At 42.3% G+C, this 15,417-nt stretch overlaps 1 protein-coding gene across 1 annotated transcript in view; it reads right to left on the bottom strand.

Moving 5' to 3' along the window:
- The window catches only part of LOC126293616 (uncharacterized), a gene marked incomplete in the record, with an annotated part of 370,783 nt that overhangs the window by 46,112 nt on the left and 309,254 nt on the right, over positions 1-15,417 (bottom strand). Inside the window, 4 exon segments of the mRNA XM_049986896.1 lie at positions 330-422; positions 7,270-7,425; positions 9,564-9,640; positions 12,129-12,453. Of these exon segments, the coding sequence (XP_049842853.1) occupies positions 330-422; positions 7,270-7,425; positions 9,564-9,640; positions 12,129-12,453 (651 nt within the window).

The raw sequence follows: 15,417 nt of genomic DNA, 5'->3' as shown, positions 1-15,417 counted from the left end.
CCCAAACCTTAATGCCAATCGAAGTACTGACTGGGCCCAATATTGCTTAACTTTAGTGATCAGGTGAGAACCAGTGCTTGCAATGTGGCGAAGCCGGTGGCTCCTGATGAGTAGCATAATAAGAGAGGCACGCGTGTGTGCACACAATTTTTCAGAACTAACCTGATTAAAGCCAACCCTTTTTTTTAAAAAAAAAAAAGAAAAAAACGACACACACACACACACACACACACACACACACACACACACACACACACACACACACACACACAAACAAACAAACAACAACATCAACATCATCATCATCATCATTGCATTCGTCAACTTACTTCCTTGGCTTTCATCTTTTTTGAGGATATCTTGAAATACCAGCTGCCACCACTCGTCAACTCTTGAGTGCAAGCATTCAGGAGCTCTCTAACCTGTGAAGAGAAGAAGACAAAGGAAGTTTTACCAATCAATCCTAACGTTTCTTTCCTATACTCACACTCTGATCACTTTACTAATTAAGAACTTAAAAGAAAAGAAAAATGGGAAAAATTTGCTTACCATAATGATAACAAGACAACAGAATTATACTGACTGAATTCTGTCATTTGTAGCTCACTTTTTATGATCTATTAGTACAAAAACTCTTCCATTTTGTGCTCTTTGTTTAGTTAATCATCTCCTGTTACCTTCTGCATTTACCGTTTCTTCCCCCTTTGGTTCTGCCATCATCCGGTAAAATTGTGCTCCCCAGAACAAGTTACGTCTTCTAATTTTCACGTTTTTTTATTTTGAACTGTCAACTACTCTTAACTCATTTCTCTACAAATATTATAAAGTGTTCATTATCTTCTCCCTGTATCTGTTTTGGCCACAATTCCTTTACGTCTGAGCCCTTCCTTCCCACCTCAAACCCCCACTATTATCAAAAACTCTTCATGCTTATGCCTTTTTAAATCATATCTTTTTATTTAAAACTGTCAAGTGTGTGTGTGTGTGTGTGTGTGTGTGTGTGTGTGTGTGTGTGTGTGTGTGTGTGTGTGTCTCCCCGCACGATTTGGGGCGGAGGGGGGGGCACTTTCGTGAAGTAAAGTGAAAAAAAACACACACACACACACACACACACACACACACACACACACACACACACACACACACACACTGAATATAGCCCACTTCCTACCCTAAAGGAAATAGGAACAGACAAGATCCTTGAATGTGCAGCCATCAAGCTTACAGATCTAAATCTAATTGTAGCTACCATTTATCGCCCCCCCCCCCCTCTCTCCAGTAGTTTTAACGATTTTCTGATACAAACAGACTTATTTCTATCCAAAAGAAGTTAGTGGAAATAGGATGTAATTACAAGTGGTGACTTTAATACAGACTTTCTCACTCACAAGAAACGGGGAGAGAGTGATTAAACATTGCAAATACTTATAATCTGAATGGCCTTGTAAATAAGGCCACTAGAATAACACACACATCCAAGACAGCTCTATATCAAACGTTAGCAGAGATACCTCAAACCCAGTCCCAACTAAAACTTAATGACGGTTTTTCACTCAAAATAACTTTAACAAGATAAACGCTCTCCTTAGTAAAGAAAAGTGGACAGAGATGTACACAGCCAATGATAACATGAAATTCAACGTATTTATTGACACAATGAGCCACCACTTTGAAGAGGCTTTTTCACAAAAAAGCCAGTAAGAATAAATAATAATAATAATAATAATAAGAGAAACAAGACTTGGATTACACCAGCTATAAAAATCTCTTGCAAACATAAAAGCATACTCCACATGTTATGTAAACAAAGTGGTGACTCCAACTAACAGAATACTATAAAAACTACACATGTATACTAAAAACAGTGATAAGACAGGCAAAATGGATGCAAAATGATGAGTACATTGACAAATCCAGCAATAAACTAAAAGCAACGTGGAATATTATAAAAAGGGAAATAGGGGAAATCAAAGCTACACACACGAACATAGAAATCAAACTCAACAATGAATCTCTATCTAATCCCGAAGTTGTGGTGAACTCTCAACAAATTCTTATGAGCACAGCTGAAATATTGGTCAGAAATCATCCTAACACAAACTACCAACCACCAAACTCAAAGTATCACACATGTGCTGAGTCAATTTTCATTACCAAAGTCACTGAAAATGATGTTGCAAAAGCCCTTAGAGACTTAAGAAATTCATATTCAACTGTAATTGTTGGTATCCCAGCAGCTGTCATGAAAAATTGGGTACACACAATTGCTGAACCATCAACTCACCTCTGTAAATGTTCTTTCCAGGCAGGTACTTTCCCTGAAGCTCTGAAACTTTCTAAAGTAATTCCCGTCTTCAAAAAAGTTTTTGAAAAAATGCGAGAGGGAGAGCGAGGGAGGGAGCGAGGGAGGGAGAGCGAGGGAGGGAGCGAGAGGGAGAGGGAGAGCGAGGGAGGGAGCGAGGGAGGGAGAGCGAGAGAGAGAGGGAGAGCGAGGGAGGGAGCGAGGGAGGGAGAGCGAGAGAGAGAGGGAGAGCGAGGGAGGGAGCGAGGGAGGGAGAGCGAGAGAGAGAGGGAGAGCGAGGGAGGGAGCGAGGGAGGGAGAGCGAGAGAGAGAGGGAGAGCGAGGGAGGGAGCGAGGGAGGGAGAGCGAGAGAGAGAGGGAGAGCGAGAGAGAGAGCGAGAGCGAGGGAGGGAGAGCGAGAGAGAGAGCGAGAGCGAGGGAGGGAGAGCGAGAGAGAGAGCGAGAGCGAGGGAGGGAGAGCGAGAGAGAGAGCGAGAGCGAGGGAGGGAGAGCGAGAGAGAGAGCGAGAGCGAGGGAGGGAGAGCGAGAGAGAGAGCGAGAGCGAGGGAGGGAGAGCGAGAGAGAGAGCGAGAGCGAGGGAGGGAGAGCGAGAGAGAGAGCGAGAGCGAGGGAGGGAGAGCGAGAGAGAGAGCGAGAGCGAGGGAGGGAGAGCGAGAGAGAGAGCGAGAGCGAGGGAGGGAGAGCGAGAGAGAGAGCGAGAGCGAGAGCGAGCGAGAGAGCGAGAGCGAGAGAGAGCGAGAGCGAGAGCGAGCGAGAGCGAGAGAGCGAGAGAGAGCGAGAGCGAGCGAGAGCGAGAGCGAGCGCGAGCGAGAGCGAGAGCGAGAGCGAGAGAGAGCGAGAGCGAGAGCGAGAGCGAGAGCGAGAGAGAGCGAGAGCGAGAGCGAGAGCGAGAGCGAGAGCGAGAGCGAGCGAGAGCGAGAGAGAGCGAGAGCGAGAGAGAGCGAGAGCGAGAGAGAGCGAGAGCGAGAGAGAGCGAGAGAGAGCGAGAGCGAGAGAGAGCGAGAGCGAGAGAGAGCGAGAGCGAGAGAGAGCGAGAGCGAGAGAGAGCGAGAGCGAGAGAGAGCGAGAGCGAGAGAGAGCGAGAGCGAGAGAGAGCGAGAGCGAGAGCGAGAGAGAGCGAGAGAGAGCGAGAGCGAGAGAGAGCGAGAGCGAGAGAGAGCGAGAGCGAGAGAGAGCGAGAGCGAGAGAGAGCGAGAGCGAGAGAGAGCGAGAGCGAGAGAGAGCGAGAGCGAGAGAGAGCGAGAGCGAGAGAGAGCGAGAGCGAGAGAGAGCGAGAGCGAGAGAGAGCGAGAGCGAGAGAGAGCGAGAGCGAGAGAGAGGGAGAGCGAGAGAGAGGGAGAGCGAGAGAGAGGGAGAGCGAGAGAGAGGGAGAGCGAGAGAGAGGGAGAGCGAGAGAGAGGGAGAGCGAGAGAGAGGGAGAGCGAGAGAGAGGGAGAGCGAGAGAGAGGGAGAGCGAGAGAGAGGGAGAGCGAGAGAGAGGGAGAGCGAGAGAGAGGGAGAGCGAGAGAGAGGGAGAGCGAGAGAGAGGGAGAGCGAGAGAGAGGGAGAGCGAGAGAGAGGGAGAGCGAGAGAGAGGGAGAGCGAGAGAGAGGGAGAGCGAGAGAGAGGGAGAGCGAGAGAGAGGGAGAGCGAGAGAGAGGGAGAGCGAGAGAGAGGGAGAGCGAGAGAGAGGGAGAGCGAGAGAGAGGGAGAGCGAGAGAGAGGGAGAGCGAGAGAGAGGGAGAGCGAGAGAGAGGGAGAGCGAGAGAGAGGGAGAGCGAGAGAGAGGGAGAGCGAGAGAGAGGGAGAGCGAGAGAGAGGGAGAGCGAGAGAGAGGGAGAGCGAGAGAGAGGGAGAGCGAGAGAGAGGGAGAGCGAGAGAGAGGGAGAGCGAGAGAGAGGGAGAGCGAGAGAGAGGGAGAGCGAGAGAGAGGGAGAGCGAGAGAGAGGGAGAGCGAGAGAGAGGGAGAGCGAGAGAGAGGGAGAGCGAGAGAGAGGGAGAGCGAGAGAGAGGGAGAGCGAGAGAGAGGGAGAGCGAGAGAGAGGGAGAGCGAGAGAGAGGGAGAGCGAGAGAGAGGGAGAGCGAGAGAGAGGGAGAGCGAGAGAGAGGGAGAGCGAGAGAGAGGGAGAGGGAGAGCGAGAGAGAGGGAGAGCGAGAGAGAGGGAGAGGGAGAGCGAGAGAGAGGGAGAGCGAGAGCGAGGGAGAGGGAGAGCGAGAGAGAGGGAGAGCGAGAGAGAGGGAGAGGGAGAGCGAGAGAGAGGGAGAGCGAGAGAGAGGGAGAGCGAGAGAGAGGGAGAGCGAGAGAGAGGGAGAGCGAGAGAGAGGGAGAGCGAGAGAGAGGGAGAGCGAGAGAGAGGGAGAGCGAGAGAGAGGGAGAGCGAGAGAGAGGGAGAGCGAGAGAGAGGGAGAGCGAGAGAGAGGGAGAGCGAGAGAGAGGGAGAGCGAGAGAGAGGGAGAGCGAGAGAGAGGGAGAGCGAGAGAGAGGGAGAGCGAGAGAGAGGGAGAGCGAGAGAGAGGGAGAGCGAGAGAGAGGGAGAGCGAGAGAGAGGGAGAGCGAGAGAGAGGGAGAGCGAGAGAGAGGGAGAGCGAGAGAGAGGGAGAGCGAGAGAGAGGGAGAGCGAGAGAGAGGGAGAGCGAGAGAGAGGGAGAGCGAGAGAGAGGGAGAGCGAGAGAGAGGGAGAGCGAGAGAGAGGGAGAGCGAGAGAGAGGGAGAGCGAGAGAGAGGGAGAGCGAGAGAGAGGGATTTACTAAGTTTAGCTCAACATGGGTTCAGACGCAACAAATCTACTGAAACTACAATATACGATTGTATAAATATGCTATTAGATCTGTTAGATAAAAAACAGCCCATAACAGGTATATTTCTTGATCTGTCAAAGGCTTTTGATGCTGTTGACCACAAAATATAGCTAGAAAAAAATAGAACACTATAGTATCAGAGGAATTGCAAACAAGTGGATTGCTTCATTCCTAACCAATCGGAATCAGCATGCAATACACTGACAGACAAACCAACTCAATAACCGAAATCCTATCGAGTAATAAAACTCTAAAGCAAGGTGCACCACAGGGCTCAGTATTGGGACCTCTACTTTTCCTCATGTATATTAATGACTTGAGGGAGAATTTATATCCACACAAAACAATATCGGCTGATGACAACGGTACTCAGCAAAGGGGAGAATACAGACGCTGTGCAAAAAGCTGTGAACTTTATCCCTGAACAACTCAGCAACTGGGCTAAAATCAACAGATTAACTATCAACACCAAAAAGGTGACTTTCCATGAACCTTCACGCAACACAAAATGCAAATTCCTCTCAGCCACTTGCCATTGTAAATAACCAGCCAATAGATACTGACACTGTTCTCAAATTCCTGAGTCTGTGGGTTCAAAATAACCTGAAGTGGAATACACATACAGCAAAGGTAAATCTCAGAAATAGTACTGGCTGTTATGCATTGAGTGTACTAGAATCATGTGCTAGCCTGAAACCATAACCAGCGCGTTTTATGCTTACGTACAAGCCCACCTAGAATATGGTGTGATATTCTGGGGAAATTCTCCAACTGCCCTGAGCTCATTCAAAATCCAGAAGAGAGCAATGAGGATTATTACTGGGAGCAAATCCAGACTCCTGCAAACCCATCTTCAGAAAGTTGGAAGTCCTTACACTGCCTTTTCTATATATTCAATACAAAAAATTTTCTAACCACATAGTGCCAACTGACTCCAGAGTCATAAAAAATAATGAAATAAATAAACACAAGGAAAAACTTACATCTGCATGTTTTATGTACAAACGTTACACTGTGTCAAAAGGAAGCTTCCACACGGGCCTCCAACTGTTCAACAATCTTCCCACTAGTATTACGTCCATCGAAGACAACAAAAAATTTAGCAAAGCCGTGAGGTCATATTTGTTGTGTGACTGTTTTTACTCTATAAATGAATACTTAGAACAGTAATCTTGCTATTTATGTTAAACTGAAAACACTGAGCAATGGAGTGAAGTAAACTTAGCCAATCTTAGCAATATAATACATTAGGATGCTATATGTTAACAATGTTAACTGATATTTTCTGACATCTGTAACACACTGTGTACTATCAGATCACATGGAATAAATAAAGACATTTTTCTGTATTTATACAATCAGCAACATATTACAGGTTAAACTAAACTAAGAAGTTACCTTCCAATAGCTGTGAAGAGAGCACATGTGTATGTTGACATTGCGAAACTATCTATAGAGAATTAGGATAGATACATCCACTTCAGAGCATTTTAAATAACAGCTGAAGTATCAAGTGCAAATACCTGCATGAAACCAGACCCTATAAACTACAGATAGACAAAGATGGAAAAAACCATCTTTGCTCTTTAGGCTGTTAGATTTTAAATTTACCCAAGTGAATTTTCCCTTTAATATGATTTCAGTGTAAATATCCTTGGAAGACCCTAGAATCAATTTATTACAAGCTCCATGTCTTGACTGAACACTGAACACAAGCATATTAGTTAGTACAGTATACTTCTACATCTAAATTTTGGTTTGTAATACTTATCCATCAATTTTACTCACAGTTTCTCTTGCAGCTTTCTCAGGACTATGTTTTACACCTGCCATCTCATCTCATCCTATCCTATCCCATAAAACCCCATCACATCACATCCTATCTGATCCGATCCCACCCCACCCCACACAGTTTCTTCCTATTGTGATCTTTGGACAAGCTTTGTGGCGAAGACTTACTGACATGTCTTAAGAAATGTCTACGTCTAACTTCACAGCAAACTAACTTCCAGGCTTGAACAGAAATATAGTATGGTTTTAATATATCAAATATCTTGTACAAACCGCTCCAGTTCTTCCTAGTAACTTATTACTTATCCTAGGAATTTGCCAAATACCCCATTAACAACTGAAAGTTCAAAAGTCCTTACAATTCAAGAATGAACAATACAGCAACAGTTTCAGCTCACCTTCCTTTCAGACTCGAGAATGGCATAAACGTAGCCTTTTGGCTGTGATGCAGACTGTTCTTTGCCTGGCCACTCTATGCGTATCTGGCCAAACTGGTGAAGTTCATTCACCAGGGCTGCCTCGCCCATGTCCCAAGGAACTCCTCCAAGGAATACCTGCAGGCAAATTTAACTGGTTACACTGTCACACATCAAATTGTTCAAACACATTCCTCAAACAAGTGTAGTATTTACAAGATTATTAATATCCTCAGCTACTACCAACTTTAACTCTTTTACAACAGTGACTGCTAACAGTATCAATGTTATTACACCTTAAAGACGACATTTTCGTTCAGAAATTCTGAAGACTTTGTGACAACTTGGGTCTATTGGATCTGTCATGTGGATCCAGTTCCCCCACACTCACTTTTCAGACTTATGATTCCAATGTGCTTTTTTTTTTAACTTACTTGTGTACTACAATCAGTACATGTGATGCTCCAGCAGTGAGTGTATCTCTTTCATTATAATGCAGGAATACTTTAGCTGTGCCTGTTAATAACCTATGTCCATTTTGTCTACTGAGTAACTCCTGTCACAGTCACTACTTACGTAACATTTCTGCACATTGAGAGACTACCATACAGGGTGTTAGATCTGGAACGTCATATCCTTACAGCAACATTGAAAAACTTAAGAGATTGTTATATATCCCAACAGCAAAGGTTTTTCCACATGTTCTCTGAAGAAACTGAGGCATCTTTGCTTTCCTCAGTAATGTACACCTTTGCATACTGACCTTTTTTAACATGGTGCTGGTAAGTTTGGAAAATGCCACAGGGTCACCACTGTCCTTAGTTGCTGAAACGGTGGTAAACCAGGCAGAAAAATAACTGTGTGTGTTAGAATTCACCTACTGCTTATCAGTTGCGAATGCTGCTGAGAATCCCCATGCAACTCTAACACATCCAGGATTCCCAGAAAGTTAACATGTTCTGTGTTCTGTCCAACAGGACAGCGTATGGACCATATTCCTCCATTGAGAGAGCTCAATGGTCTCATCATACGCCAATCATGACCAATGTCAAGTTTAAACTGATAGTGATTTCCACTTTCAAAAATATCCTGCCCCTCCACATTTCTACCATGTGCTGTTTTCCCGTGTTACAACATTGTTCAAATTATTGTTACTCTGAATGATAATAACATTTAAATAACATTTAGAGTCAACATTCTCACAAAATATTTGTCATTTTATGTAATTAAAACTTTAAAGTAATTAAATAGCAAAACCTGGTCGCATGATCGAAAATGCTCTGTTCTTGGCTGATGCTCCGGTGACGTCACGGGCTAGGAGTTAAGATGAGGCTGCGTGTGTGATACAGGTGCATTAGCCTAAGTATTTCAGCAAGCAGCTTAACTATCTCGTGATTGAAAACACAATTACAACTTTTAAGTAAAAATTGAAAGTAATTTTGTGAACGCCAATACTGAATGCCTTGCGAAATTTGTCGCATTTGTGCTCCACCTATTTAGAACAGCGATACGTGCAGTGACTAACATTCTTTTCCCTGCTACTTGCATCATAATTAAACTCAATCAGAACTTCGGAATTTTAGAATTTTTGCATACGGATCCCTATATTATAACCAGATGGTCGATTACCAGTTGAGCTAAGCCCCAAAACACAATAAAATTATTCTTGGCAAAACTTAGTACAGATTTCCTCTGTAGAAGACACTCAGCACAGATAATGCATCCGAATGCAGAGAGAGATCACGTGTTCAAATCCTGGAAGGGTCATATATATATATATATATATATATATATATATATATATATATATATATATATATATAAAGTTTCACAGAAAATATGAAAATATCATAAGCAAGAATTGATTGTAGTAGTAGTTTCGATTTTGGCAAGTATTAGATACAGCTTCACATTAGTCTTAGTCTGAGAAATGGACAATGGAGATCCATTGACACACGATTCTGTGTCACATTGGCCAGGGAGATGTGGTGTCTCAGGGGGCCACAGTGATCTCCAACTTCGGCACAGTAGTATGTGCAGAGTGTGGAGGTGGAGGCACAAGTTTCCTTATCTTTTGTCCTCCTCATCCTTGTTCTCCTTAGAAGACAAGGACTGGGCACACATCTTTAAATTATTTTCAGGGACAGAGAAAGAAAGAGCAGAGTAAGTAGTTAATTATCTTTATGCAATTACAACTATTAAGATATATGAAAGGAATGTTGCACATACATCAGTAACCATATTTACAGTTGTATGATCATAAAGCTTTCTTTTACCTTACACGAATAGGCACCAGACTTGACAGATCGTGGTGGTAATGTTCCACTCCATGTGCAGGTGGCATCAACCAGAGCTAAGAAACAGAAACAAAGACACTGTGTTAAATTCTCATTAACTGTACTACCACAAAACCATCAGGTCATTTTCTATGGTCTGAAGCAGAGTCCAGATTACATTTTCTTTCACTCTTTGGACAGACTAAATTTATTGAAAACAGGGAGGGGCACAAAGGGTTTATATCTTAATGTTTCTGACGTAGTTCCACAAAATACGATATCATATTTAGATCTCTTTTCTCAAAGAAATGTACATAAAGAGCATCTGCTTCACAACCACAAATTCGTTGAATGATGAGGACATTTTTCCACACAGGCAGCTGCCAGGTACTGGAAGAATAATCTTAACGAAAAAGTGAACAAAAAATGTGTCATGTAGCCTAGTGCAATAAACCAAAAACATATACAAAATGAGGCCCAAGCAAAAAATAAAAATAAAAATAATAATAATAATAATAAAATCAACAACAACAAAGTGTCTAACAATCATCTGAAGATGGGTTTGTAAAAATATCAAACCAGTCACAGTTTGATCCAAATAATCATACTTGTGGGTGGCTATTGTTTCAGTTATAAACCTCACAGTTCCACTGCTTCTATTCTTTTCCTGAACTTATCGAACATTGTAATAAGTATACCTCATTTACCGAAGTTTACCAATTGTCATTTCATAATACAGTTCACGTCATGCTTATGTCATCTCACGTATCTGCTATTACCACATACAGAGGCAACCTAGTACACTAACCTATATTATTATGCATTTTGATTACAGGAGCAATGTAGTCAAAATGACTACATTACTGTAAATTAAGTAGGTTTACCACTGTTATTTATCACATGTACTAACAATGTACTAAAATGATTCTTGGACAAATAAACAAATATTATAGCTCCATGTTTCAACATGGTCAATTTCTGTCAAAATAATATATACCTGAATTGACCAACAGCCACCACACCACAGCTCTAAGAAAATTTTGGGAAAGCTGTTTCACAGCAGAAGGGCGTTCTAGGAGAACCAAAAACCATTCCCTTTTTGTATACTGTACATTCTTTGGGAGCTACCAGAAATAAAATGAAATGAACACAGGACTACTGAGAAAGTTTACAGAAACCCGATTGCTGTTCTACAAGCAGAAGAGTATGAAGGAGAAGCAGTCTACAAGAAGGTAGTGAGAGACAGTTGTAGCCTGTCTCTTATCGTATTTAATCTGTACAATGAGCAAGTAGTAAAGGAGACCTAGGAATAATTTTGGACGGGAACTGGAAGTTCAGTGAAAATAAAAAGAAACTTTATAAGGTTTACCATGACATTGTCATTTTGTCACAGGCATATAAGGACTTTGAAGATAAGTTGAACAGAATGGACAGTTTTACCAGTGTGCACACACAAAATAGCAGATGTGTGTGTATCTATTTGGTAAAAAACAAATGTCAATGACAAAAGTAAATCTAAGGAAAATTAACCTGAGGAAACAAACTTTCACACAGAATTTCTGGCTAATTCCTACTACCAGGAAGAAAAATGTTACTACGAGGAAGAAAAATGTATAATTATGTCAACAAGAACATGTGAAAGTAAACGACTGCAGTAGTTACAAAGAGATCTGCACAGGATAAACCAGGAGAGCCTAGTCAAGCAAGTCTATGGACTGAAGACAGCAGATCCTTTAATACCAACTCTCTCATCTCCCCCCCCCCCCCCCCCCCCCCGCCCATTACTACATTCGCTTTAAGAAAGATGAAGTGACCATCACTATTGACAGCTACTGCTTTTTATGGGAAGCACATTAATGATTTCAGTTGCATGGATTGTGAAGTGACTAAATATCCACAACCACAAATTTGATACACAAAATTTTAACTAAACATTGACCTAAAGGTTATTATATCAAAAAAGAGCCTTTAAAAGCAGCTTTTTGTACCTGCTGCTTCCCGATGGATCACCAAATACAAAAGTGCGAACCTAAACCCCCATACTTCAGGTCTGTCTGGGATTTGGGGGAAGGGGAGCTTGAAAATGAAGTTGTAATGTGTTACCCTTCATGTGACATTTTTCCAACATAAAAAAAAACTTATCGTGGAGGCAGTTTGTATGCACACATGCCAGTGTAGACTAGGTACTCCACTGGCCAGAAAGATACCCAGATCTGTCCCCAATAGAACACATGTGGGACCAGCTCCAACATCACATCCTCTCGCCTCCAGAGGGGCTACAATGGTTTTGCGGCACCATCCATAATTGAATCGGTGTACACATCAAGACCACAGCAGTGCCTCATCATACTGACAACTGGGTTCGTATGGTAAACTTATTTGTAAATTTGACTTAATACTGCAATCACTAAAGTTACATCACATACCCTGTAAATTTATGAAGTTTAATTTTGTTTTTTCCTCTCCTCCTGGGGGTGATTCCCTCTTTTTTTGTCACAGGCTGGCAAGTACAAATTTCTTCCCTAAAGTGTATGGTAGAATTTTATTTTGTCAGATCAAACTTACAGGCAGCATTCTTGTGGAAGCGGGCCGCACGCTCAAGGCACACCTGACCACCTCCGGAGTTGCCAGCCCCAGAGTTCCGCGACTGCGACGAAGTCAGCGAAGGCGACTGCCGCCACTGCAGTGGCGACCCGAGCTCCGGTGGCGTCAGCGGGTGCAACGGCGATGGGACTCTCACGCGCCGCGACTGCTGTTGAGACTGGGGAGGGCTGCGCTGCTGGCAAGATGAAGAGAGGGAAAGACCCAAGGGCGCTGACAGTGGGAAGCAGGTGGCAGCCTGACCGTCTGGAGACTGTGGCGACTGCAGGAACTGCGACAGGAAACTTGCCTGGAACACGTTAGGTGATGTTGACACAACTCAGGTCCCCACTGTAGTCTGAATATCTACGGACTAAGCGCATGTGTTATTTTATGTGACACCTACAAAACTAGGTAATTATTTAATGCACATGGCAGAAAGAACCAGTCAGAACTACTAGTCTCATAACCTACAGAATAACCATAAAACAATTCAGTAAACCAAACCATTTATACGAGACGGAATCGACGAGAACACAAGTGAATTGACAGAATAATTTGATTGTGTTCACTACCATTCACTTACACCTACGAACAAGTATTTCCACTGGACGGAATGGAAAAGAACAAGGTAATATACATACTATTGAGAACATTTCTTTCAAGTGATGTGAGGGCCAAAGCACAGAGGTGAGTGAACTACTTTGATGGTCTGCTGAGAGATAAGATAGTCATCTCTACCACAAATGAGGGCCTGTGAATACAAACTGAACATCAACATACACTGTTCATTCATGCTCACCTACTTTTACACCAGAGAGGTCATTTACTTTTAGTTCCTAATGAAAATAATTTCTGGGATGAGACAGCCAACAAAGCGAAGAGTCTTCAGCACTGGTGATAAGTGAAAGTAAGTATCAGAAATTCCACCCTACTCATTTAATGTTGGCAATGTGTGAAACTAGAACTACATTATATGAACTGTATGAAATTAAATTATAAAATGCATTTTGGATGGGGTATACACTTACATAGTGATTGTTTTTTCCTGCAAGAGGCTATTGTTTAAAAAAATAATAATAATAAAATTTCAATCAATTTTGCCACAATGGACTTATTAAATAATAACACAAAACTTTGTTATATGCTTTCATTTGTCTGCTAATCATGACACACACAGCAGCATGGAAAGATCAATATGACAACCAATATTTCTATGAAATGGCATATCACTCTACAGCCACAGACATGGGGGTTCTATATGAAAGACAAAAAGGTCAAAACTATATGCGGATATAGTCCATAGGAAGAATCCAGGACATGTCTCACTTTTAAACTAAAAGGCGTATATGCAGACAAGGAGGGGGGGGGGAATAATAATAATAAAAATAATAATAATCCTGAATTTCCCCGTTAAAAACGCACTTTCCTCAATGTGAAAAAAACACTTCTTCCAAGGTGAAAAATACACTTTTTCCATGGTAAGTGTAAATATTCTCTCTTTTTTTAGCTTTAAAAATACCAATTCTTTTAATGGTGAAGGTTTTATACACCAGCGTGTAATTTCAGAGAATGAAAAATCTCTGTGGTGAAGATCTGTAATGTGCAGCAACATTTACGCTGCGTATTTTCCAAATACAATACGCTGCATATTTTTGTATTCATACTACGAAAGTATAGATTCTAAACAGCACTTTAAGTTACTGAACCATTGAAATCGAGACTGAAAAGCACTTTTGTGAGCCAGTCATAGCTCACGTCATGCGATCTCGCCAGCCAACGAAGGCAGATATTGAAAGCATAAGATATGTGACAGTCAGCCAATAGCAACATCATTGTTAAGTAGTGTGAACACACACATTGGAAAAGTTGACTACTTAACTTCATGTACATATTGTAGCTACAAGAGAAGTTAAGCTTTCACATATAATATTTGTCTAACATTAATAAGCTACAATAAAAGCTGAGCTTTCACATATAATATTGTTCTTTTTTGTGCACGTTACACTTTAAGATACATCACTTTGGAGCTAACACTTTTCAAAGCACCATTCACGATATTTTCCCGTGACCTGTTAGAAATAGCTTCACTGCTGCAGTTGCCATATCGCACCAGGAAATAGGTGTTACTTGGCGTGGGCAGCTACGACTACGAAGGAAGCCCAAATGTTCATACATATGAAGTATTAAGGGACCTTACATGACGTCATAAAGGAAATAGGATACTCCAAGAATATCAGAATTTCATACACCATACTAAAATGCATAATCCTGTTTAAAGTGCACATTCGTATGTCCAGATTCACAATGAAGTAGGCACCAACCTGATATTAAGATTTCAGTGCAGTTTTCAGGATGCAAATTTTCTTGGCGTATCAGTACTGTATCATCTCACATTTGGTTCTCTACTACGACATAATGCCATACGTGCCAGAAGATGAAAATGTGCACCTGAAATTTAGTGAGCAGTTGAAACTAGCCAATAGTGCAGAATGAGAGACTTTGATCATAATAAATTAACTGCCTCTGGAGAAAAGATTAATAAAAGCCACATTTTCTTAGCAAACTGAGAAAAATAACTTCTTTGTTCTGCAAGGCAACTGTCTGCCAGAAACATGGTAATAAAATAAAATCAGAAAACTGAAACTAAGAACATATGTTAGCCTTCCATAATTATGAGTTTGTATTTTAATTCACTTGATAGCCCCCAACCACAGAAATCTGTTTTATTTTCATTTGATGTGAGAAGTGTAAACAAAGAAGAAACAAGTAAAACCAATAAATGTAAACACTGTAACATGGAGACTAGCACCCTCCAAACTACAACCCGGACTGCTATGCGCATACAGCAATTTGGCACCTCGGGTGAAGCAGAAAATTTTTGCAGATAGCCTGCGTGTAACTGCTCAAATGAACTTTATGTGGACAGTCGTGATGTCACATTCACTGGTAGCAGTTTACTGTTATGAGGTATTCCAGTCTTTGTCCTAAAGCCTCTGACACATTTTGCTGTTTCAGTTCTTACCAGTCAAAATTACTAAAATTTAATTGGGCTAAAAACGATGAGCTAAAAACGATGAGCTAAAAACGATGAGCTAAAAACGATGAGCTAAAAACGATGAGCTAAAAACGATGAGCTAAAAACGATGAGCTAAAAACGATGAGCTAAAAACGATGAGCTAAAAACGATGAGCTAAAAACGATGAGCTAAAAACGATGAGCTAAAAACGATGAGCTAAAAACGATGAGCTAAAAACGATGAGCTAAAAACGAT

Source organism: Schistocerca gregaria, chromosome 10 (genome assembly GCF_023897955.1).
Source record: "Schistocerca gregaria isolate iqSchGreg1 chromosome 10, iqSchGreg1.2, whole genome shotgun sequence".
In the NCBI taxonomy this organism is placed as follows: domain Eukaryota; kingdom Metazoa; phylum Arthropoda; class Insecta; order Orthoptera; family Acrididae; genus Schistocerca; species Schistocerca gregaria.
This window is presented reverse-complemented; position numbering and strand designations above follow the sequence as displayed.